At 43.0% G+C, this 24666-nt stretch overlaps 1 protein-coding gene across 1 annotated transcript in view; it reads left to right on the plus strand.

Moving 5' to 3' along the window:
- Positions 1-5169: 5169 nt before the first annotated feature.
- TRIM24 (tripartite motif containing 24) overlaps positions 5170-24666 on the plus strand; it is a 65680-nt gene continuing 46183 nt past the window's right edge. The window contains exon 1 of the mRNA XM_049821823.1: positions 5170-5587. Within this exon, the coding sequence (XP_049677780.1) occupies positions 5194-5587 (394 nt within the window). The 5' untranslated portion in view covers positions 5170-5193. The remainder of the gene's footprint in view (positions 5588-24666) is intronic.

The following is a 24666-nucleotide window of genomic DNA, read 5'->3' on the forward strand; positions in this document are numbered from 1 at the left end:
TCACCCTGGTGGGTTACAGTCTCCCAATGGAGCCAGATGACTGGAGAAACACTGTTCTGTTGGTCCAAATTCTCTTTGGACCTTCCCAGAAACATACATTAACAGGAGTTTGCAATGCTTCATTTTTCTAACAGCACTAATGCTAACAAGAACCCAAGTAGGAAACCCTCATCAGATAAAGAGACAGGGGCAAGAGAAGTGCTTAGGCAGGTAGGGAGCTAAGCACTCAATTATTACTGAATTTCAAATCCACAGGCACTGCAGCTATACCCCCTACCTTATAATTCCTGAGATTACTGAGATTTATCAACAGAAGCTGTGGCCCCCACTGGATAATTCCCGAGTTCCTTGAAATGAGTCTAATACCCAACAGGGTTACTTGTGCTGCTGCAGAAAGATATTTCTGGCCTTCTACGTGTCAGAAAAGAAACTGGATGTGACAGATTTGGAGCTGCCCTGTGATAATTTAGGAATATGGTCTGTTGGCCTGATTATTTGGATGAATGTCTGAGTTTAACTCATCAGGGGCCGGCTTGCAACTGCACTCTTAAATTATTGCTGGGCTGGTCTGTACTTGCAACCCTGGGATGCCCCACTTCCATTGAGGCTGCACAGCCAGGGAGCATGGGGACTTGGAAGGGGGAAGAGATGCAGTTTTGAGCCGCAGCACCAGGAGAGACACAGGTCTCCAAAGGTCCACTGGGGATTAGAGATGGGACCTGTAACTGTTTGATAAAACACTGCATTGTTAGAGGACATTAACTGGGATGTGTTCGTGTTTAGCCATACTGATTCCATGTGTCTGTGGAAGTGAAGGTTAACCCCAAAAAATACATTGTGGAAGAAAAAAGGTTTGTGAATACCACGGTCATTTTCAGCAGTTTTTATCTAATACTGGGCATTCAGAACTGGCATGTTGCCTCTCCCCTTAGGCAAGCCCCTTTTTCATGGAAGGGAACCTAATGGGATTACCCCAGAGTTAATTTACAAAAGCACAGTGACTTCTCTGAGTGCGAAACTAATGCGAAGCTGCGCAGTGGTGGTGTTATTCCATAGTTTACAGTGGAGGCATGTTGAGTGGAGCACTGGAAACACTACAGGGCAGCTGGCCCACTCCAGGGTGTTGGACCCAGCCTCATCTGTGGTGAGCTTCCAGCTGAGACCAAGCTGGTCAAGTGAATCTCTTCTCAATTGTGAAAGAAGAGTGCCAGTGGTTATGTGCCTGGTGCCGAAGAAGTATTTGACTTGGGTAAACAGCATGTATAATAGGACACAAAAAAGGTTTTTAAGAAACCGTCGCTCAGTTTGGAAGAAAAGATTTTGTGTGTGTGTGTGTGTGTATCTTGGTTGAGTGAAGTATAGAAAACAGAAAGTTGAAAATCCTAAGAAAATTACCCGAACCAGGTTCCTCTCACTCTCTCCTGGCTGAGAGGACAAGCAGGTAGTTTATTATAGCTTTATAGGTTCTTGATTGCAGAGTTCAAAAAGGCAGCCTACAGGCCTAAGCCATATTCTAGATTAGTTCCTAATTCAGCCTTCATAGCTAGGGAGGCACTCTGTTCATTCACTGCTTATTCCAGCTGTTCTGGTATGTAAAGTTCTCCTTCTCCACTGTTGCTGGAAAGGTTAATATATTACATCTCCCTAACTGTGAATTTCTAATGGACTCATCTTGTCCCCTGTGAACATCTTTTATATTTTATGGATTTCACTCAACAGCAAAACCAACCATATATTAAGACATTCATTTGTCAAGAGAAGTCAGACTAGAAAATGCTGTATATTCTGGGGCGGATCCTCCCAGTGACTGCTTCGTGTTGCTGGTAGTGGAGTCTGGCCGAAAAGCTACTATATCCACCTCTTGGATGACCACAGTGGCAAAAGCATTTTTTAATGATACAGATGGAGCGCTGAGTCTCCTCCACCACTTCCTTCAATGTTGCCACATAAAGGATAAAAACTGAGCTGTCCAGATCACACTGCAAGCCCCATGGCTTTATTTTGGTCTATGAAAAGACTTTGGAAAGAGACTGTTTAGTGTCATGTGGCTGTCTGAGGAGGAGGAAATGTACATGCCAATGTTTAGAGATAATCTGGGAAGGGTTGTGTTTTGTAAGACCAAGTGACTGACTACTAGAAAATCTAGAAATACAGGGAGGAGACAAACTGAACCAGAGACAAAAGGAAGAAATCAGAGCCAGCAAGTAAATTCTGAGTGCAAGGAACTCCTAGTCGTGAGCCCTCCACTGAGAAGATCTGCTGGGTAGTCAGCAGCCATTTTCTTCTGCAGCTGAAGTTTCTCAATGGTAACTTTTTGCGGAGTATGTTGCAGGAATCTAGATTACAAATGGCAAAAGTCTTGATTACATATGGCAAAGGTCTAGATTGTGGTCACAAAGTGTATACCTAAACAGAAGGCAAAATGCTGGAGAAATACTGGTTCTGGAGTTTGCTTTAATTGGGATGTCCAGAAGAAGCAGAGGATTTAATGAAACTCACATATTACGGACAGAAGTAATAAGTAGCATAGCAAGCTCTTAAGCTCCTCTGTGAGCATGGAAGAGGGAGGAGAGATGAAGTAATCATCTCAGCTGCTGGTTGTTTCCTGCAGCTAGTCAACATTATTTCCATGCTTTCTAAGCTGACTTTATCAGCTTGTCACCATCTTCATTTTTTCTCCATTGGTTTGTCTCATCCCAGTGAAACACTGGAGGATGCAACAAGTCATAGCCTGTTTCTGACAGAAATTAGACAAAAACTGGCAGCTGTTTTCAGACTGAAGACAGTACAGCACATATTGCCCTGTGGTGGGTTTGTCTACACCTTTTACAAGCAACCCCAAGCCAGCTCTGCCTTGGTTCCCTGTTGGCCAGATGCAGTGTAGCTCTGGTCCAAAAGCAGTGCACCTAGGTGAGTATAATGGGGTGCAGCATCTTCCATCGATTTTTTTCCACATTTTTTCTGAGGAATGCAGTTACACTTAAAAACTTTTTCATTCACTCTCATCTTCTCATACTGCATGGCTGGGATGGTTATTTCTGTTCCTCCCTAACGCTTTTTGCTCCCGTCCCGAGTACTCCTAATCTGATGCCACCACTAACAGGATGAGAGCAGGGCTCTACATTCAAATACAAATCATACAAGTTCAAACATTTATTTTAAATCAGATGTTGTTCAGATGCCATGCGACTACAGATTTTACAGCACAGTTTGTGTGAGCTTTGCAAACATTTCAAGCAAACAAACTTTGCAGAAAACATAATCGTATCATTTTACTAATCTGTGGGACACTGGCTCATGGGGATCATCATTTCCAACAAAGTGTCTGCTCAGATCCTTTGCAGAGTGATCTTCGTACCGTTTGATAATATCTCTATTTTCCTGTGTTGACACCTATTGGAGAAAGAGTTTATACTAGTTACAGAAACCATCTAGTTTGACTGTCTTATGACTTGTTATCATCTCCCACAAATATATTATTGACTTTCCAATCAAGTTTGCTATTAAAACTAATCAAACATAATTCAGTTATTGCCTGCTTCCCAACAGACCCATTCTAATGGCATTTTTGATGCTTTTTCACCATCCAGAACCTGTACCATCACCCTTAGCTTTAATTCCCAAACCCATTTAATCATTAGCACTTACACGCTGTTAGCCTGTTAGCTCCCATCACAAGGAATTGTTAGAACATCACCGTAGGGTGTTGTATGGCGAAGCTGTTGTGTGTGTGATAGAGGATGACAAGGCTCTACCCTACCACTTGCTGAGTCTCAGCAAAGGGAGAGAGGCAGCTAGACTGGGAGGCAGAAGGTGCGCTTCAGGTGACATTTTTCCCCTATGCATGTAGGTCAAGGGTTGAGAAGGTATGGTTTGTCCCCTCTCTTGATCTTCTTAAGCAGGAAATGACATTTATCTTTTAACAGTTCCTCATTGTAAAGCCAAATCTGCTTTTTTTTTACCCCCTGAAACAACCTGTAGCATTGTTCTCCTGTTATCATGGTAAATTATGGATGTGAGACATGCTGAATCATGACAATGCTCCTGTAGGCAGTTGTTCTATGTGCTGAAGAAATTTGTCTTTTGTCATGCTCCTATTTATTACGGGTCCAATGTTAGGGTCTTGCTGGGATTGCAAGGAAGCAGGATGCGCGCTGGCCTCCCTGGGATTTTAAGCGCAGTCATCTAGAATATTCTGAGGAGCCTGGATCAGCGTACAATGGACCTGTGACCAATGCGTAAGCAGCGTTTCACCTCTGCACGCGTACTTCAGTTAAAGCATTTGATTCAACAAAATGTCGCATCCAAGCCGGACCTGTACTTTTCTGTCGTACTTTTTAAATTTTACCGATCGCCAATTAGCTTCCGTCCGGTAACGCGCCCGCGCGTGGCAGCGGAGCCGTGATCCGCCGATCCGAACGTGGGCCAAACCTTACAGACACCCACGCTTAGAGCGGGGGAGAAGGGCCCCCGCCTCCCTAACGACCCCTCAGAGGGGCGAAGGCCTCGCACCCGGCCAGCGCCAGGCTGCCCACACGCCGCTGCCGCGGCCCAGGCCTTCCACCCAGACGAGAGGGCGGCCGTTTGGGCAGGGGCTGAGAGGACCACGGGCTCCGGCGGGGCCCGTAGGAAGCCTTCAACGCAGCGTGTGCGGCCTGCCGGGGCGCCGAGCCCCGGGGAGGCGGCGGGGCTGCCCCGCCGAGCGATCGCCGCGGCCGACGGCGGCGGCGGCGGCGGCGGCGGGAAGAGCCCCGCCCACCGCCTGGGGAGAAGGCGGGGCCTCTCTGGGGGCGGGGCCCCGCGGGGGCGGGGCTTCCTCCGGCGGTCGGGCTGGTTCCTGTGGGGGCGGGGCGGGAGAAGCGCTCGCCGCACGTAGGCGGGGGGGCGTGGTCCCGGAGGGGAGGGGGGGGGAGTGGCGCGGCGGGGCGGGGCGGGGCAGCGGGGCCGAGGCGGCGGGCGCGGCGGGGGGAGGGGAGGGGAGGGGCGGGGCCCGGCGTGGAGAGGGGCGGGGCGGCGGGCGGCCGTTGGCCGTGTCGCGCGGCGGGGCAGCCTCCTCCCGGGGCAGGCACACAAACACCGCGGCCCGCGCGGGGCGGGGGTCGGCGCGGCGGCGGCGGCGCGGGCGGGAAGCGGCGGGGGCAGCGGGGCCGCCCCGCCTCCCTTCGGCGCTCCGGCGGCGGCCGGCGCAGGACAATGGAAGAGGCGGCAGCGGCGGTAGTAGCGGCGGCGGCGGCGGCGGTGGCGGCGGGGGGGCCCTGCCCGGCGGATCGAACCGGGGCGGCGGCGCTGAGCGGGGAGAACGAGGCCGAGAGCCGGCAGGGCCCGGCGGAGCGCGGCGGGGAGGTGGCCCCGCTCAACCTGTTGGACACTTGCGGCGTGTGCGGGCAGCCCATCCAGAGCCGGCGGCCCAAGCTGCTGCCCTGCCTCCACTCGGTCTGCCTCCGCTGCCTGCCGCAGCCCGACCGCTACCTCATGCTGCCCCCCGCCATCCCCTCCTCGGCCGCCGGCACCCCGAAGGAGCTGCAGCCGCCGGCGCCCCCCTCCTCGCCCGTCTCTTCGCCGGCCTCACCCCTGCACTGCACGCCCGGTAAGTGGCCCTTCTGCCGGCCGCCCCCTTCCCTCCCTCCGCCTGGCCCGCGGCCCCCGGGGCTGGGGGTGCAGTCCCCTCCGCTCCCCGAGGCCCGTGTGTCGCGACAGACGTGGGGGGCGGGGAGCTGTCGCGAGGGGAACTTGGGAAGCGCCGGCTGCCGCGGGCGGGGTGCAGGTGCCCGGCCGCGGGGCTGCCGGGGGCACGGACCTGTCGGGGCGGTCGCTGCTCGCCAGCGCCGGGGCTGCCGGCGGAATTTGTGTTTGGTTTTGCTTTGGGTTTTTTTTTATTTTATTTTATTTTTTTTTTTAAATTTCCCACCTCGGAAGGGAAGGCAGTAATTTTTACTTTCCCAGGACCTCTCTGTGTCGCTAGAGAGGAGCGGCGGGAGCCGTCCCCCTCCTCCCCGCCGCCGGGCCGGGAGGTGTGGGCTCCGGGGCCGGACCCACCTCGGGGCCGCAGCCGGCCCGGGCAGCTTCCCTCGGTGGGCACCGGAGCGGTGGGTTTGCGCCCAGAAGGGTATGCTTTTGCCTCTTGCCGGCGGGAAACCTTAATACGGAGTGATAGGAAGGCAGAAAAAGGTAGCGAGAAAAGAAGACTTTTTCTTTTTGGAGTGATGTTTGTAGGCTGGAGGGAAGCCCCGCAGGTGTCGTCGTTTCAGCCGGGCAGGGTGCGAGCACCCGGGCGGTAACAAGTGCGGACAGGCAATAATAACACTTGTCCACGTGATAGGCAGCCTGGATGGATCTGGTAATGCATTGATGGAAAACTTACTTGTGTAATTGTCGGGCTGAAGGGAGAATGCCACGAGGAAGTTCTGGTAAGCTCACGTACTGACACAGTAGCTTATGTCAACGTGTTTAAAAAATGCATCTTGCTGCAGAAGGTGGGGAACGAACTCCTGTGATCTGAAAGTGCTTTCCTAATGTTTTTTCTTTTTTCCCGGCCCTCTTAGGTCTAGCGGGTCACAATTTTGTTAAAGGCAACTTTGTCTTAGAAAAAGGCGCAAACAAGCATCCTCTAGTGGAAATGGGTAAAGATCCTGGAGAAGCTTGAATACAAAAGAGGAAGTGCGATGGAAACCAAGCCTCTCTATAGGTGTTAGTGGAGGTTGTGCTTATTGGGATGTGTAGCGGGGGCTCAAGTGGAAAGTTGTACGCGAGCTCCAGATTGGCTGTTCTTAAGCAAGTATGGGCCATTGTTCTTCAAGCGCGTTCAGGAAACCGTTACCATGCTGCTGGCGGTTCTGACCAGAAAGATTACAACTTGAATATGCAAAATGTTTGCAGCAACTCATATTGGAACTTGTAGTGGAACACTCTCATGAGAGAAAGAAATATTTGTGACAATTGGAGAGACAGCCTTGCTTCGGAATATCTGAGGAAGTCCCGAGTATGTTATTAACAGGATGTGCTGAGCCTCTTCATCTACATGGATGTCTGTGTTAGTGTATTCATTCAGTCTTTAATTTTAGCATGTAATTGGTGTAGTAGTCAGACTGCCTAGTCAGAAGTTCCAGAATGGGGAAATCAGTGAGACCCAAAGCCAGTATGTTTAAGCTTGGTTGATCCAGGACCTGTTATTGCTCATATGTCTGATGAGTAGAACCGTGAAGTTCTGCATGGGAGGAACAGAAAAAGCACACGCTTTTGGTATATGATGGGGTATTTCAAGATGAGATACTTGGAAACGAGAAAGAGGGCAGAGACACAGCTCGCTCAGGGGTTGCAGCATAGGCTGAGAGACAATATAATCATCATCTTACGAGTTTTGAGGTCATGAACAGCATAGCTTAATTCCCAGATGTTCTATTTAAACATAGCAGAAGAAGGGGTCTGTAGTTGAGTAAGAAGTGAGATGCACCTTAAGAATGAAAAGATTAGTGCTATTCAAACATCTGCTTGAGGGGACAAATGATAAATGAAATAATGAATTGTAGCAACAGCAAATGTGTAGCTCTATTCCCTCCTTTTGACTATGTGAGTTGGTTCTGTATGAATGAATGATACAGCATATATTCCTCCTTGTTCTACAAATTTACACGCATACTGGTTTTTGGTGACATTATTTTTACCCTGTCGACTTTTCTTTCAAGTATTTTCATGCTTCCACACTACCATTCATTGTCCGATAGGACGAAGAAAATCATATAGAACTCGCACTCTCCTTGATGCATTCTTTACGTCTTTTCTTGTCATGGTTTTGGCCCAGTGAAAATGACAATGGCTGTACACTAGCTACCTAAGACCTAACTTGATGATGTGCATTGGCTGCTTTCTGTTTTCCAACCGATATTAAAAAAAAAAAAGTTGTAAACTTAAGTTAGGATTGAAAAAAAAAAATAGTGTCAGTGTCTAAAGCTGATTAGCTTAAGGAAAAATGTTAATGGTTGGAGGAGTTCTTAAATTCTCGGAAGATGGGAGGAAGGACAAAATAGTGCAAATCTGTCACCTCTTCTGGTAATAAGTTGTACAAAATGTTTGAGGAGTGACCCGAAGAAATAAACCGAAGAGTACAAGCTTAGAAAGTTGGATGGTAAGTGCCTCTCATGATGTACATTGAGATTACCGTGAGTAAACTGAAGAAATAAACAGCAAGGAAGCTATCTGCGCTGGAAGGAATGTCCTAGGTAAGGAACACAATAGAAGTACAAATTAGGAAAAGCTCCTGAAAGATAAGCAGACTTACTGCTTACGCAAGTGTGCTGAGCGCTAAGATGTTGCACAAAAAGAAGCCCCAAGAAAGATGGGTAGAAGGGAGTCTGTCCTGAACAAAGGAGAGGATGTGATTTGAAAAGTGCTTTGCTGAGCCAGCCTTGAGATGGAATGTTGTGCTAATATCCAAATTAGTTGAAAAACAGGTAGTTAAAGAGGAACCGAGTTTCAAGGATAATCTGGATGTGCTTTTTGTCTTCAGTAAACTGTTACCAAGCGGAAACAGTCCTTCACTTTTCTAGAATAACGCGTACCTTCAACTTCCAACATACAGACAAGTTTACTTGGGAGAACGTTGGCTCTCTTTCTGTAACAATATGAACAGCTAATAAAGGAGTGCTGTGAAAAAAAAATTTCAAGCTCAAGGATCTAGAGTGAATTAAGTATTCTAGTGTTGCTCACTTGAATACAAGGTTCAGCATGGATAATGGCGAAAACAAGTGTCAAGACATGTGGAGGAGTTTCCTGTGGTGGATGTTAATCAGTATTCCTTCTGCAAAGGTAGGCTCGTGGCAAGGCCAATTAGCATGGATATACTCTATACTGCTACATGCTTTCAGTTTTAAAACAAAAATTTCTATGGAAAATAAAACTTGTGGTTTCTGATCTCTGTACCGTTGCTGAAGTTTAAGGTGTTGCAGAATCATCTGTGTGTCAAACTTCAACGATCTTGGCACTGGAGAACTCGCTGCTTGTTTTCTGAATGTCCAATGGCAGCTTATTTGATGTAGGTGATATTTTTGTTGTTGCATTGCCAAAAAATGGGTTGCCACACACAGAGCATTGTAAACTGTGGGCAATGCTCCAAGAGTGGGTCTGTAAATGTGATGCTAGCTTGTGAACAAATGTCTACAGACACTGCTACCAAGTATCTTGGTTAACTTAAGGTGTGTTTTCTTTTTGTTTCTCAAATGGCCATTCTTCACTATTTGTGCCAGTTGTAACTGGTGCATACAAGAAGGCTGTTATTAGAAATCTGCCATTTGCCCAAATTTTGTGCTGGGTGGTGCTTCAATGACTAGTTGAGTAGTAGTCTGTACTTTAATTAAAGGACAGCATTGGTAATGTGGGGAATATCTGGACATGATAGTACTCTTGTGGAATTTTTAAATGTGAAAGAGGTACATGAAAACTGCGAAGTTATAGATTGAGAGTCTCTTCCTTTTCAGAACTATTTAAGTTGTAAACATCCTTGTTTGTTCTTTATCATCAATCTGTGCATGATATAGATTGGGAACTGGTGTGAGGAAAAACTTGTGAATGGAAATGCATAGCAAAGTTTATGCAGGTATCATGATTAAATCTTACTAGTGTCAATACCAAAAGTAGAGGGAATTTTTTTTTTCTGTTTTATCTGTAGACAGACCTACTAGCAAACAAATCCGTATGAAGCTGTTAAAAGCACATAATGTTTGGACACTCCCAGGATATAAATTCTTGGGGAGTGTCCAGACTAACAACTCAAATTCGATACTTGCTGTTAATTAAGGAATAAATACTTCAGAGTTACTAAACAAGGATTTCAGTGGTGTTCATGTTTCATATTTCAGCTTATTAATGCCCAGAAATATTTGTTTACCAACACAATTTTGGAGGTATGTAAGGCATGGAATGAAGACCTAACCCTTGATATCCCCTCATCTATGCAGATGGCATCTGCTATTTTATTATGTCCCGCAGTCAGCTCTTATCCATATAGCTTTAAACTCTTTCAGACTAATCTTATCTTGATATCTGGACTTTCCCATGTCATCACTTCATTTGACCTTGAAAATACAGCTTTTGAAATTAACTTAAATTTTCTTATTTCTCTGTATTTAACATGTTCTTTCCCTCTTTCAGTTTGATAATGATTAGGAACCTTATTAGTTAGTTTGAAGGATATAATAGCTTCATTTGAGCTTTCTTATGGTGAAGATCAATTTTTCTTCCAGGTGTTGGTAGTCTAAGATGACTTAAGATTTTTTTAAATCTGCCTGCTACGTACGATTATTTCCCTTTCATCTTCCATATTGCCACTTGCTTAAAGTGAGTTCTCTCCATCTCTGCCATTACAAAGAGTCCGTGTTTCATTTATGTGGGTATATAATCACACTTGCACATACATAGTTGCACCTACGCATCCTTTCACAAGTCTTATTCTGCTGTGGTGCCATCAAGAACTGAATTGTTTAACCTGTAACAAACTTAAGAAGATTTAGGACTGCTGATATTTGAAAATAATATACATTATAGGAATATGTATGGGAAAGATATGCCTAGTTTATGTACTGTTTCTGATTTGTGCTCACTTTGAATTGAAAACTCCTGAAGCCCCAGCGATTGCATATGTGGAAAGCATTTAGCATTGTTACAGGTGAAATATAATGTTATTGTTTTGATAGCCTGTAATGGACAAACCTCTTGGCTAAAAAGTAATGAAACTAGTAAAAACTTAAAATATTAATGAGTGAACTATCTAGAGAAGGTTCTTATTTTTCTAATTACAATGCCCTTCCTTTAGAAAAAGGTATGCTCTCAATATATGTGATGGGATATGATATTAATTGTACAGGTGTAATTTGAAGTAGAGGATATATTTGCCAAAAATTCCTGCATTCTCTTCTACCAGGAATTCCACAAAAATTTGGAGACATACCTATGCAGCCTTTATTAAGGTGGACAACTACATGATGCTGAAAGAAGCTTTAAATCATGCTTGCTCCAATATATGATTAATGTAAGCATATAATATATGTTTATTATCTTATGTATGTCTACAGAACAGTATTTTGAGGGTAGGTTAGATCCTGTTTTGGGTTTGCGTGGCAGGGTTTTGGTAGCAGGGGAGGTGCCGCAGGGGTGTCTCCTGTGAGAAGCTGCTAGAAGCTTCCACGGCTCCAAGCTGGACCTGCTGCTGGTCAAGGCCGAGCCCATCAGCGATGGTGGTAACACCTGTGGGAGAACAGGTTTCAGAAGGGGAACCTGCAGCGGAATTTGGGAAGTGGAATGTGAGAGGAACCCCTCTGCAGATCCTGAGGTCAGTGAGGAAGGAGGGGACGAGGTGTGCTGGAGGAGGTTTTGATGCCCCTGCAGCCCGTGGTGAGGTGGCAGGCTGTCCCCCAAAGCCCACGGAGGGGAGCGGGGGAGCAGATGCCCACCTGCAGCCCGGGGAGAGAGGAGCCCATGCCGGAGCAGGGTGTGGAGGCCCCGCAAGATCGCCGCCGCTCCACGGGGAAGCCTGCGCTGGAGCAGCCTGGGGCTGGAGAACTGCGGCCTGCGGAAAGGACCCACGCTGGGACAGTTCGTGGAGAGCTGTCTTCTGTGGGAGGGAGCCCACGGTGGAGCAGGGGATGAGTGAGGAGTCCTCCTCCCCCTGAGGAGGAAGGAGCAGCAGAGACAACATGTGAGGAACTGACCCCAACCGCCAGTCCCCGTCCCCCTGCGCCGCTGAGGGGAGGAGGGAGAGAGAACCGGGAGCGGAATTGCGCCGCGAAGGAGGGAGGGGTAGGGGGAAGGTGTTTTAAGATTTGGTTTTATTTCTCACTATCCTTGTTTTGATTTGATTTGTAGTAAATTAAATTGATTTTGGTTTTTCCCCAAGTTGAGTCTGGTTTTTGCCCATGACCATAAGTGGTGAGTGATCCTTCCCTGTCCTTGTCTTGACCCATGAGTGCTTCTTTATATTTTTCTCTTCCGCATCCTACTGGGGCCGGGGGGCATAGGAGTGAGCAAGTGGCTTCATAATGCTTTGTTACCAGCTGGGCTTAAACCACAGCAGATGCATTGACATTCTTGCTTCTTTCACCAGTAGAAAGTGGGAGACTGAAAAGCTGAAGCCATCAGAAAATTCAGATGAATGTTAAAACAACCACAGTGATATAGCCAGCTTCATTTGAATTAGAAGCCTTTTAGAAGTTAGGCTGTAGAAGTTATCAATAGCTGAACTGTTGTGTGAAACTTTTTTTTTTTAAGCAAAGATTTAAATCCTTGGAGGCCAACCTAGATCTGTTCTGATATAAAATCAGCTTATAATGTCTCCGGTAAGCAATTAGGACTTTCAATAGTGGAAAGGTATCCTAGATCATAAGGTAACAGGAGAGGAAATATATACTAATGTATTAAAAATTCTCAGATGTGTATCTAGTTGAAAGTCCATTGGGTTGTTTTAATGCATATGATAGAGATACCTTTTAAGAAAATGACTTGCCTGAACAGCAGGGGAAAATAATGGTGCATAAATTCATTAAAAGCCTACAAAGAGCACACTCCTTCCTCAACTTGGCTATCTCATTCGTAGGAGAAATGTACTGAAGAGCCAGTAGGCCATGCAGCAAGTTTTAGGTTGGCCTGCTGGCTTACCCGAGTACTACGAAGTAGCCGTGTTCACTCAACCTCACTCAGTTTGTTCAATTTAAGAAAGGAATTTTGTTGCAACTCTTAATTCTGAATGTGGTGTTGTTAAAGAAGCTGGTCTTTTGAACAAGAAAAGCTCTATGCCAGGGTTGTGTGAGTTTGTGTTAAGATGCTGTAGGTGGAATTTCCATATTATTTAGTGGAATTTCCCAGTAACAGTAAGCTTTTGAAGCTGGTATTTTGCCTATTATATCTAATCTAAGAACAAGACAGGGGAAAACCAAAAAGAATTTTAACCAATTTTAATGTGACTGTATTTCAATATGAATAACTGACTGTTTGTGAAAAACCTGTTATTTCTGAAATTGGAAATTTAGACTTTTTAAAAAGATTTTTACAATAAGATGAAATACTTTAATACAGTAATTTTCACTGATTTCCTAACAATAATATGCTGGTCAGTCATGGTTGTTCAGGTGAATATGGCCCTGTAGCTTGCATTGTGGACTTAGGCAGATGATCTGGCTGAATTGTGAATAGTGGCAAAATCTCCTACTGGGCTTACTATCTCTTATTTAACTTCTATCTGCTATAACAGTTTAATGATGCATTCTTTTTTCTTTGGCTAATTTAAAAGTCACAGAAAAATTGTTTTAATAGAAAAATTCCAGTGATGCTGTTAAAATTTACCTTTGCAATTATGTAGCTGTGGAGTCATTTACTGTTTAAACTATGAACTTGCAGCTCAAACATGCTTTGAAGATGTCAGTGTCGTAGTTGAACTGACTAAATACCTACTTTTTTTTTTCTCTAGTGGCCAGGGAGAATGTATAAAAACATAAATGTTTACCATCAAAGAAAGCATGAAATAGTTGTGTGAATAACTAAGAAAATTACACCATTCTTAACAAGAAAGAGTCTTGTAAAGTCAGGTATGAAACCAAAGGCAGAGCAAAAGAATATTCCTAATTACTTGATACTGTCTGTCCAGTGCTTCAAGTAAATGCTTATTTGAAGCTTTTATGTGGGAGAAAATTGTGTATTACCTTGAATACGTTGCTAACTTATGATAGAGGATTGATGTTAAACAAGCTTTCTAGTTATTTTTGAAGTTTATCAGCAGGCTATGGGAAAAAGGAAGACAGTAAGCAAGGCTCAGCTGTTTGAACTGCACTCATGGGTTTTGAGTGCCTTTGTTTCTAAAGTAGATTTGGGTCACAGGCACATCCTCATTTCAAAAAAGAAATCTGCAGCTCCAGTGCTAAACTCTCCATAAGTGTGGGAGTACATGGACAAGAGAACCGAGCCATTTGCTTTCTGACTGTAGAAAGATTCCTGCTTCTGATTAATAAGTAAGTTGCCACAGGCAACTTTTTTTTTAAAGTGGTGAGTTCCCCTTTCTACTGTAGTTCCTCAAGTGAATATAGTGCTATTTGAATAAAACAAGACTATAGCTGAAATACTCTTTGAACTAGAATGATTACCTAATTTGAAAAGTGACCGTATATTTTTCCAGTGAGCTGACACATTTGTCTGTACTGTACGTAGTAAAAAAGAAACAGGTCTATTTTTATGTAAATGTTGACTTGGAAAAGCACCATGTATTTTCTAGGATGTCTACTTGAGTTCAGAAAGCTTGTAATAAATTTAAAAGTTCACTTAATCTGCTTCATTCATTTCTAGGCATCTGCTATAGAGTTACAACATGGTTAAGGATGCGCAGATTTGAAGTGTGTTGAACTAATGCTGTAAGCCAGCCTAACAGAAGTTCATGGTAGGCTTAGGCTGCTGCTGAACTTGCTGTGTCAGGATACTTGTAACAGTGATGCTGGTTAGGGGAGGGAACACTGGTAGCTGTGCAGGGGATGAGTAGGTGGGAAGAAAGAGAGGCAGAGAGCTGCAGCACTCTGCTGCGGCTGGAGAATAAAACATTTTAAAATGGGAGCAAGCTTCTAATTTTAAATGCACAGTACAGTGCTTTGACAAAACAGCCCAGCACCAATAGGCCTGTTACTAGAAATGAGTAGTATGCAAGACTAGCCTGGACAGCAAAAGTGTGAATTGAAACATACTTTTTTTTTCAACCTGGACTCTGCTTTAAAACGAGTAAACTACTTGCTAAAGTAATGTAGGAGTGTAAATTACATGCCTTCCTAGTCAGTTGGTTTAAAGAGAAGTGGAAGTAGCTTTGAATAATCTTTGCATTTTGGAAAACTTCCGTGACTTGTAACTATTATTTCAATAGTTTTCAAGCAAAAGTTGAAATTCATGGCGTTCCCTAGCCCCAAAGGGATAAATTAGGGTAGTGGGCAATTGATCACTCACAAGCTGAGATAAAGACAGTTTATTTAGCAGACAAGCTTTGGTGAATGAATATAGAGCTGTGTAATGATGTGCTGTTTCTGATAACAGGGCCTCAGTAATGGGTAAATGTCCTGGGAACGTAAAATCTTGGAGGTAGCATACCTCAGGGTTAGATTTAGCTCTTTTGAGTGTTTACAGCTTCCCAGTTCCAGTAGTACCTTTTGCTTGCTTGAGCAGCTGGTTTCAGCCCTCAGTAGTTCTGCTCCTTACTTGCTTTTGTCTTGTTTGGGGGTCTTTCATCACACATTAGCAGCTATTGTTCTCAGTTGTTTTAGCCTAGGAATTGTTGAGCTTACCAACTACAGACTACTTGGCCTTCAGTTCTCTTGCCGTTGCTGGTAGCAAGCAGGGACTATGAGGGTTTAACCTGCTGGCTAGCAAATCTTTCTTTGAAACTCCCAAAATAATTTAGAATACTTCAATTGTTTAATTTAATCGTACACTAAAGGAAATTGATCTCCTTCAAGAAGCTCTACTTGAGTTTTCCTTAGTCCCTTCTTTATGCAAGAAACTTGAATGTGGATTCAGAGCTCACAGTTTAAACCATGCCTGAGGAAGTATTATGTCAAAATATAGATACATAGAATTCTTTCCTGGGATAAACATAGGTGTAGCTTGCCTCCCATAGTCTACCTGAATGTGAGTCCAGAGATGCTAGCAGCCCTTTCTTCAAATATTACACTCCATGCTGTAAAATAGAATGGTTATTCCTTCCTTCATAGCAAAGACAGAGTCCAATGATGTGAAAAAGTGTTCAGAAGAGCCTGGGATGGAATGTATGGGTGGGCCTGTGGTCTTCCCACATCTTCTAGCAGTGACGATTAAATAAAAAAAACCTAGCAGTAGGGCCTTATTTTACATCATAAGAATGACCTGCCAGAATTGTTCTTACCACTCAATAAATAAGTATTTGTTGTATAGACTGTTGGGACTGGCACCATCAGTAAGATTCTGTGTATCTTGATGGACTAAGCAGGTTCAACTGCAGCTTGGGAGACAGTCCTCTGTTGCTTTTTTATTCTTAGAAATGGCCTTGTAACTGGAACCAGATACAACTTGGAAGCAAAGCCACAGTTTATGGTAGCTCACATGTCTTCTAGATTATCACTGCTGTTTAAATTCAACTAGGCTAAAGATTGCTTCTCAGAATAATCATTCTAGAAGCTGTTTTGGCAAAACGAGGAAGACTTTCTATATGGGTATCCAAAATGGATTGAACTGACAGTACTCTTCCCTGCGTTCCACCCTTTGTGCAAGAGCTGAATGTAGTCTGGATTCTTTAAGAAGCTAAATGCTAATCTTGCATCCTTTTAAAATCCATTTAGTAGCAGTAGTATTGTATTGTGTTCCAATCTGATTGTATTTATCGTGTGGGTTTTTTTAAATTTTCCCTGCTTCCAGTTCCATTGGGATGAGATCAGATTTAATGAGGTTTTCTTTGGCTGCCTTTTGACTGATTTAAATTATTGAGAATATAGTATAGGTGCTATGAGCTGCAGGATGTCTGACTTCAAACCTTTGCCAGAATAGCTGTTGTTCTGCCTTAAAGTTGTGATTGTTTTTTCTTTTTCATTTGTCTTTATGCCAGCCAAGTAGGTTAAGAACCACAATGCCATGGTTGAACCATTGTGACTGTTCCTTAAAAATAAATAGGAATAGAACTATAATCCTATTTCATTCCCAAACTGGTATTGGAGGCAAAGTGTAATGTTTTCAGAACTCTGTTATCTGAACTAATATATGATCAATCCTTTCAGGCAGTATGTCACAAGAAGGTGGAAATAGATCAAGTGAATCTAAAGGACAGGTAAATGGCATTTATGAAGACCAGTTTTGGTAGAAGATTCATTTCCCTAAGCTTCTTTCTTAGTACAGAGAGTGTCATGCTGGGAAAGGACCTTTGAAGGAGCTCTTCACTGGTTTGGGGAAAATGGGGGAAACCGTAGGAAGATTAGATTTCTTCAGTGGATGTAGATGTTCACATCAGCCAACAGGGTCTAGTTCATGGTTCAGTTACCTACTGCAGATTACAAGAGAGAATATCAGGAGATACGAAGTGGGAACACAAGTAGTATCACTGCTGCCTTTGTAACCTGCTGTTTTCTGAGAGCTGTAGGGTATTTTAAATCACTGTTGTTCCTACTTGATCAAACAGCACATCTCTTCAACCCAGGAGGAGTATGTTTTGTTAGTTACATTTGGTAATTTTCATATTAATGCATTATCAGAGTAGAAGGAACAATGCTGCTTCTTAATTAATTCTGGTTCTTGTATGCTTTATAGTCTGTGTGGGTCTCCCAGTGCACATATTGCTCCAGCTTTGTATGTGGGAACTGGAAAAAGCTGGTCACCTTGCTTTTTAAACCCTTATGGCAGTGCTGTGGGATACTGGGCACATAACAGGGGAGTATAAAGGCTTTTTATTCCTGTACATGTACACCCAAAAGTGCAATGCTTGTACCTTGCACATAACTTGGAGGATATTCTCCTCTCTAATTACGGGGCTTAGAATATTGGAGGGATTCCTGCAATTGAACTGGATGGCCAATAGTGGATAAGAGTATTGGTGCAGTTACTGGGAAGAAGTGAATGTTTTTAAGGTATGATTCATCTGACCAAGTGTAGACATCTGCTTTAAGGGTGAGACAACTCATGACCTAACTATATTACCTAGGTCTGTATTGACTATGAAGGGAACTTCATGTAAATCAACACTTAGATGAATCCCACCCAAGGTATTAAAATTCGGCAACACTGCAAAGAAACTTTATCCACCTTTGAAGTGCAAAGTTTAACTTTATGGAGTCACTTTGGCGTAGTAAATCGGTATTATTTCTGTGCTGCTGCTAAGAGTTACTTTTTCATAGATGCAAAAATTCTGCATGTGACAAGCATTAGTATTAAACAGCTTTTGAGTATAACAAGTAGTCAGAATAGACTGGATTTGGGAATCTTGGGCTCGTTTTTCTAAAATAAGTTAAATGGCTTGAACCTTTACTTTTTTATTCCAACAATAATGTCTTACAGAGCACTTAAACCTATCTAATGGAAACTGCAGGAAATAAGAAGTATCTTTATTTTTTTGGTCTTATTGACTACATTTACCAGAGTGTGAATTTTCATCAAATATTGTTTGTGCCTTTCATTGTCTCTGCCCTGCCAACAGCAAACTTAAAAAATAATAATAATAAAAAAAATCTAGAAAACCGTAATATATTACCAGGTTAATGAAAGTGTTTATTATACAACAGACTTAATTTCAGCACAGGCTTAAAGTATGCCTTTATAAATATTCAGAATTTATTGATAAATATATATTAAATTACTCTTACTGTTGGGGATCTAAGTCCTGGTTATTGTGCTTGTGTGATAAATATGCTATTATCATTGAAGAATATATTGAAGAAATACTAAGAAGAGCAATGAAGCTGGTGGAGGGTCTAGAGCGCAAGTCTTGTGAGGAGCGGCAGAGGGAATTGGGGATGTTTAGCCTGGGGAAAAGGAGGCTGAGGGGAGACCTTATCGCTTTCTACAACTACCTGAAAGGAGGTGGTAGCAAGGTGGGTGTCAGTCTCTTCTCCAAGTAACAAGCGACAGGACAAGTGGAAATGGCCTCAAGTTGTGCCCGAGGAGGTTGAGATTGGATATTAAGAAAAATTTCTTCACCAATAGGGTTGTCAAGCATTGGAACAGGCTGCCCAGGGAAGTGGTGGAGTCGCCATCCCTGGAGGTAGTTAAAAGACATGTATATGTGGTGCTTAGGGACATGGTTTAGTGGTGAACTTGGCAGCGTTAGGTTTATGGTTGGACTCTATGATCTTAAGGGTCTTTTCCAACCTAAATAATTCTATGATTCTAATTGGCAAAAAATTCTATTTTTTTTAATAACAGCCTGCCCTTTCTTTTTCTTCTTTCCACCCTCTCACCAAACAAAATAATGTAAACAAAGGCAGAACCCATTATTCTAAATTAACATACTGTTTCTATGTACTTTGGAACATCCATTCCCTGCATATACAGTTTATGGATAAAGTTGTTTGAGTCTTTCATTATATTTGTCAGATCACTGTAATTCATATTTTGAGATCAATTGAAGGAAACATAATAGAGATATTGATGGCTTCTGTCTGAACTATAAGTCTGTCCTTGATGAGAACTTCAAAATAGATATCTATATAGCAGAATACAGATGGATGCAGCAAACACTGTGGTTAACAAGTTTATGGCTCTGAATATTGACACTTAAGTGATTTTAACCAAGTTTTCCTTTGGAGCTACAGACTGCAGTTTGTTTGGGTACTACATGAGAGATCTGTGTGCCTCTCAGTTGTATTTTCCACCAGGAATTTGAAATCACCATAGCAAAGATATGTGGAATAGAGTAGATGGGTAGGTTGAGGTTCACTGTCCAAACTGGAATATCTTCTGCCACTTCTGAATTTCTGGGATGCCTCTGATGTTCAAAAAAACAACAGGACTGGCAAATATACTGCACAATTCATAGGAGACCTATTTCCTTCTGGAATAGTAGCTGGAAGCCAGGCAGGATATCCTCCTCAAATTAGGTATGTCTGTTTAGGCACCTGAATTGCTCCTCTGAGGCTAGTGGCTTGAAAAATCAGGGCCAAGAAGCTAGTTTCCCAAGTCCTGATGGGTAGTTTCCAGTTACGAAGCAGTGATCAATTTGAGAATGAGAGGAGACCTGTGAAAGGAACAGATTGCAAGGGTGCATCTGAGCACTCAAAGAACAGAGGGAGTGACAGGAGCTAGCCAAAGGCCTTGAATTGCATTAGTGTTCCTGTTTTGGATGACGTTTCTCCTGAAGTACTCTGACTAAAGCCTGTTACCTACTGTAGTTCCCAGTACTGCTCCAAACTTGGTTCCCTTAATGTGGTCTGGATTCTTGGAAGTTATTTTTCGAGGCTTTTTTTTACCTTCACATCGGCTCAGTGCTGATGGGAACATTATGGTATCTGGGGTTAAACAGAGGAAGTGGGTGAACCAGTGAAAAGTGTCACATGTTGGAGTACAGTTTTCATCTTTTCAAAAGAGGTTTAAAAAGAACCAACTCCTTCAGTGTCTTCCAGAAAGGCTTGGTTCTTTGGTGTGTGACTGCGTCCAACTGCCCAAATGGTAATCTGCTTACCTACTTTTCAGTAACTCATTTCTGAGTTAGATGCGTTGTACTGCAGCTACTGAACTGTCAGCTGGTAGTAGATGAGAACTCTAAAAGATGAAGACCAGAGTATGAAATTTCTTGCTACAAAGAAATGACTGCCAGCTGTGTCGTGCTCACAACTCTAAGGTGGGGTCCATCTCCTTACCAGAGTTTCTGGCAGCAGAAATTTTTTGCCCCAGTGATCTTTTATTAAGTAGTAGTAACAACATGCTAACATGTTGCTATTCAGGGACAAAGGTGTTAATTTTCTTGTTCCTGAAGCACATGGATACAATGGACTTGAGCACTGTTGGTAGGATCCTAGAGTGTCTGCAAAATGGTATCTTAGTAGAATGTATGAATCTAGACAGCATTAAACTCATTTTCAAAATGTTAGCAACTTGAAAAAATTAAATACTAAGCTGCTCAGAGAAAACGATGCACGGATGTTGCTGAATCTTAAAAATCCTTGCGTCTTGTATACTTGAATTCATTACATATAAGTTGGAAAGACTTGACAATTTCAGGACTTGAAAGAATGTATTTTAATTTTGATGAAAGAAATGCTCATCAGTCAGCAGTGACGATTGGCATAATTATTGGCAGCTTCTGCATCGTCATTGAAGCGTGTTCATTGCAAGGCAGTGAGGTTTTTTTATTCATCTTGTGCTTAAATATTGTCTATCCCACAATAGCAGTATTTCCCTTTGTTACCATTATGACACTTGTTATAATTGTCAAAGGAAATGTATTGGACAGCCTTGGATGTGAACGTAAACTCTCCCCTCAGAATTTCTTAAGGTATTCAGAAGTGGCTGGAGAGTCAGCCTTTGCAAAATTTACAGTTTATGAAGTCTAATATGCAATATTTGAAATGTTTGAAGATTGGGCAAGTATAGCAAAAACAATGAACCATTTCACAGAGCAGCTGAAATATTTTAATTCAGCTCTGCAGTGCTTTCCAAGAAAGTCAATGCACTGCAGCATAAAAACTGGCCTGTAACACTCTTCCAGAGGGGGGATTACAGCTAGTAGTCTTTGTCTGTTTTTTGTCTATTTACATTTTAAAGGGTGGTAAATAAAGCATTTGGGTTTTAATAAACTTACCTGCTAGATTGGTGGTTGCTTTGAATGTTTATATTTTGGCAGTAAGTGCCAGTTTCCCCTTGAGATGTGCTTTCTTGTTGGTTTAACCTATCTCCCCTCCACTAGCAGCAGCAGGCTGTCAGAACTAGATAGGAGCAGCTTTTTCTGGAACAAACTGGTTTGAAGAAGTTGCCAATTTTGCAGCAGCGGTATTGACTTAATGAGAAACAAGAGGAAAGCAGTAATTATTTTAAAAATTGATTCAGGCGTTATTGCACATGATATCGTCTCTCAAATTAAGTTCTCTAAGTGTTTGTTTTTAACAGAAGAACATGACCTGTGTAAATATAAGCAGTTTAGCCCCAACCCCATGCATTTTAATGAAAAACCTTGCAAATATTAATGGTGTCTATATACACAGCAAGAGGAGAAAAGATTCTGGAGGTCACGATTGAAATGCCTTAATTTTCTGTGTAGTTAAGCTAAAAAATCTTATAGCTGGCACTGTCTTCAGTCTCTAACATCCCTTCTATTAACGTTAACTAGCCTGTCCATTTTTTTAAAAAATTTAACTGTATGTGTGACTTGCTGTTAATATTTTCTGTTCTGAAATCTGTATAGTTAAAATTTCAGACAAGACTTCGGTAAAACCAAGGAAAATTGCCTTATGCAAGCCTGATTAATTTATTCCATAATGACTGCCGTTTTAGGGGAAAATTAGTTACCAATTGCTTCCAAGCATTCTCTTTGAGAGCTCTTTTTCACAAAACTAGTGTTTTGTTTTTACTAATCTGTGCTGAAGAAAGGGAACCATTAAGCCCTCCTTTTTTAGTACAGCACTTTGCATCTACAAACAAAAATACCCTTTTGGATCTAGAAATCTGGTGGCTTTAGCAAATTGGCGCTGAAACCTGTTCGCTACAGTGAAGACGCAAATGAGCCGAAACTGGGGCAGACCAGAGCTGTCTCCTCCTATTGTCTCAGGATGCTTCAGTAGTGTGGAATGTAGTCCCAGGAAATTGAGAACAGAGTCGGAAATAATATAGTATATGCCTTAAATCCATTCTGCTGAATGGCTTGAGATGGCATTGCTGTAGATGCAGTGTGTACCTTGTGAAGAAGAGTAAGAATGTGCCGTTGTTTCCCCTACACGTCTAAAACGCAGGCTAGCGTTCCTTGAAGAGGCGTACGCATTGTGAGCCTGGAGCCAGTGAGAACTGTTATGGCGCAAACAGAAACTCTTCTCTCCTGGCACAACCCCATTTAATCCTCATCGTATTCCCTAATCCAGCTCATTGCATGGCAGCATAAATCTTTGTGTTCGCATGGGATAGAAACGAATGGGCAGGGGAGCCAGCATTGGTACTTTTGTTAGCAATGGGGTGTCCGGGCCTCGTTCAAGCAAAGTCTGAATGTAAGGTTCCAGAGCTGCTTGATTTTTATACGAATGAATACTGCTGCTGAAAAGGGTGGAGGTCTTCCCCTCTACTCCTCCTACTCGAGAGGCACGTGCTCTTGATACAGCTGCATAAACAACTATCCTGGCACAAAGGAGTAGATGAAAATGTGGGTTCTTACCACTTACCATCCTCACAATAAGCGTGATGGTGATTATGGAACTCCTCCCACGTTAAGTAATATGTTTTCACCTGCCCTCTGGAGCACTCTGGAATGCTTGCTCCATTTAAAAAAAAAAAAATAAATCTTATAGGATTATTTTGACAAAAATAAACCCTGACACTCGAGAACTTCATTCTTCTGATCAAGAACAAGCAGGTAAGTATGCTTTTAAAAATCTTACTTCCTGTAGTGCTTTCAAGTTAGACATTAACATTTACAAATTGACACATTGGAAATACTTTAAAAAGCTCATTAGACTGCCTACGTAGACTTAGGTTCTCCTTCAGCTCACATCAGTGCACAGAGGCAGGAGGAGAAACAGTTTCAAGCCTGTGTTCTGAAATGGAGTAGTTTAGACCGCCTAAAGAATCATCTCCAATGGTATTAGTAAAAACAATTTAATAGAAATCTATATAAAAGCACGACTTCACAGAAGTCTATTACTTACTGCATGGATGAAATGCAAACAAGAAAATTAAGTCAGAATCAAACTAAAATTGTGTATGCAGAGACCAAAGATATAATAGGGTAAAAGAGAAACATACAAAATAAAATTGTGTTAGAATTGATTTTTTTGTTTTTTACAGAGATTGGGAATGTAGAAAGGTTGAGTCATGAGGTTCAGAGAAGACCCCTTTGCTTTCTAAACTCCTGTTGGAGTCTAGGTGCAGCTGGATCAACTCCTAGTCTCAGACTTGGGCAGTGATGTATATCTAAAGGGATTATGAGTATAATAGCAGCCTGGGATTCATTCACAGTCGAACAAAGGTCGTGACAGTAATTTAGGTGTAGATTTGAAAAGCAATGTTTGTAATATACTTGCTATAGAATATTCAGGTGAGCACACACATATGGATGAAGACACTAAGAGACATACGTAAGCGAGTACAAGAGGTATACCTGTTAAAAATTCCCCTTGAGCGCAGTGAAAATATTCACAGCAGATGCTTTGGCATCTTTCTCAACGGGCAAAGGGTCGAGCCTGAAGGAGTGGAGGGTATCAGCCCAAGTCCTGTTGGCTTTTGGCAGCAGACCTCCGATCTTTGCAAACAGAAAAGTTTGTGAGCTCTGAGAAAAGTTTGTCCCACTCAGAGGGAGCCCACTGCAGTCCAGGAGAGCTCAAAGGGTCTCGCTTAGTACCGCGCTTCATAGGCTTGGGAGATGATTGGCTTTAGTCATCAGCAAATTACTGGGATTCCAGCTGTGCTGGTACCATTTTGCATGAGTTACGCTTCAGATAAGGGCGGCTCCAGGGCTGTCGGAGAATGAGTTAAGATTCAGATAGGGGCTGCTCCAAGGCGGTTTGGAGAGGACTGAGCTATGTCCCAAGGTTGTTAGGAGAGAACAAGTTATCGCTGCTCCCATTCCCCGCCTCCGCTGGGCAGCAGGAGTCCTTGGAACGGTCAGTACAGCTCTGTGTCTTAGCCACGTAAGAGTTCCTGGTACGGTCAAGGGACGCTTAACCGCCCAACTCGTTACAGTTACGCTAAGGCCTCGCGAGACATCCCGAGTTCGTAGGTCAGCCCAGAGAGGGGGAAGGAATGCACCACCACAGCCTTTGTTCCTTTTTGATAGACAATAGATTTCTTTGTTTTACAGCTTTGAATGAAGATACTTATAATAGGTTATTAAAAGAGAGAAAACTGTGCAATTCTTGTTAGGACTCTTAAATTTGAAAGTTTAAGCCCATGTAAAATGGGACTGTTCTCAGTGAAAGGCATTCTAATGTGTGTTATCTTATTCCTTGCAATGTGGCCCTTTTGAAGATTTAGTAAGTGCTAAGACTACAGAGGAATCTTACC

This window comes from Accipiter gentilis, chromosome 18 (assembly GCF_929443795.1).
Source record: "Accipiter gentilis chromosome 18, bAccGen1.1, whole genome shotgun sequence".
Taxonomy (NCBI): domain Eukaryota; kingdom Metazoa; phylum Chordata; class Aves; order Accipitriformes; family Accipitridae; genus Astur; species Astur gentilis.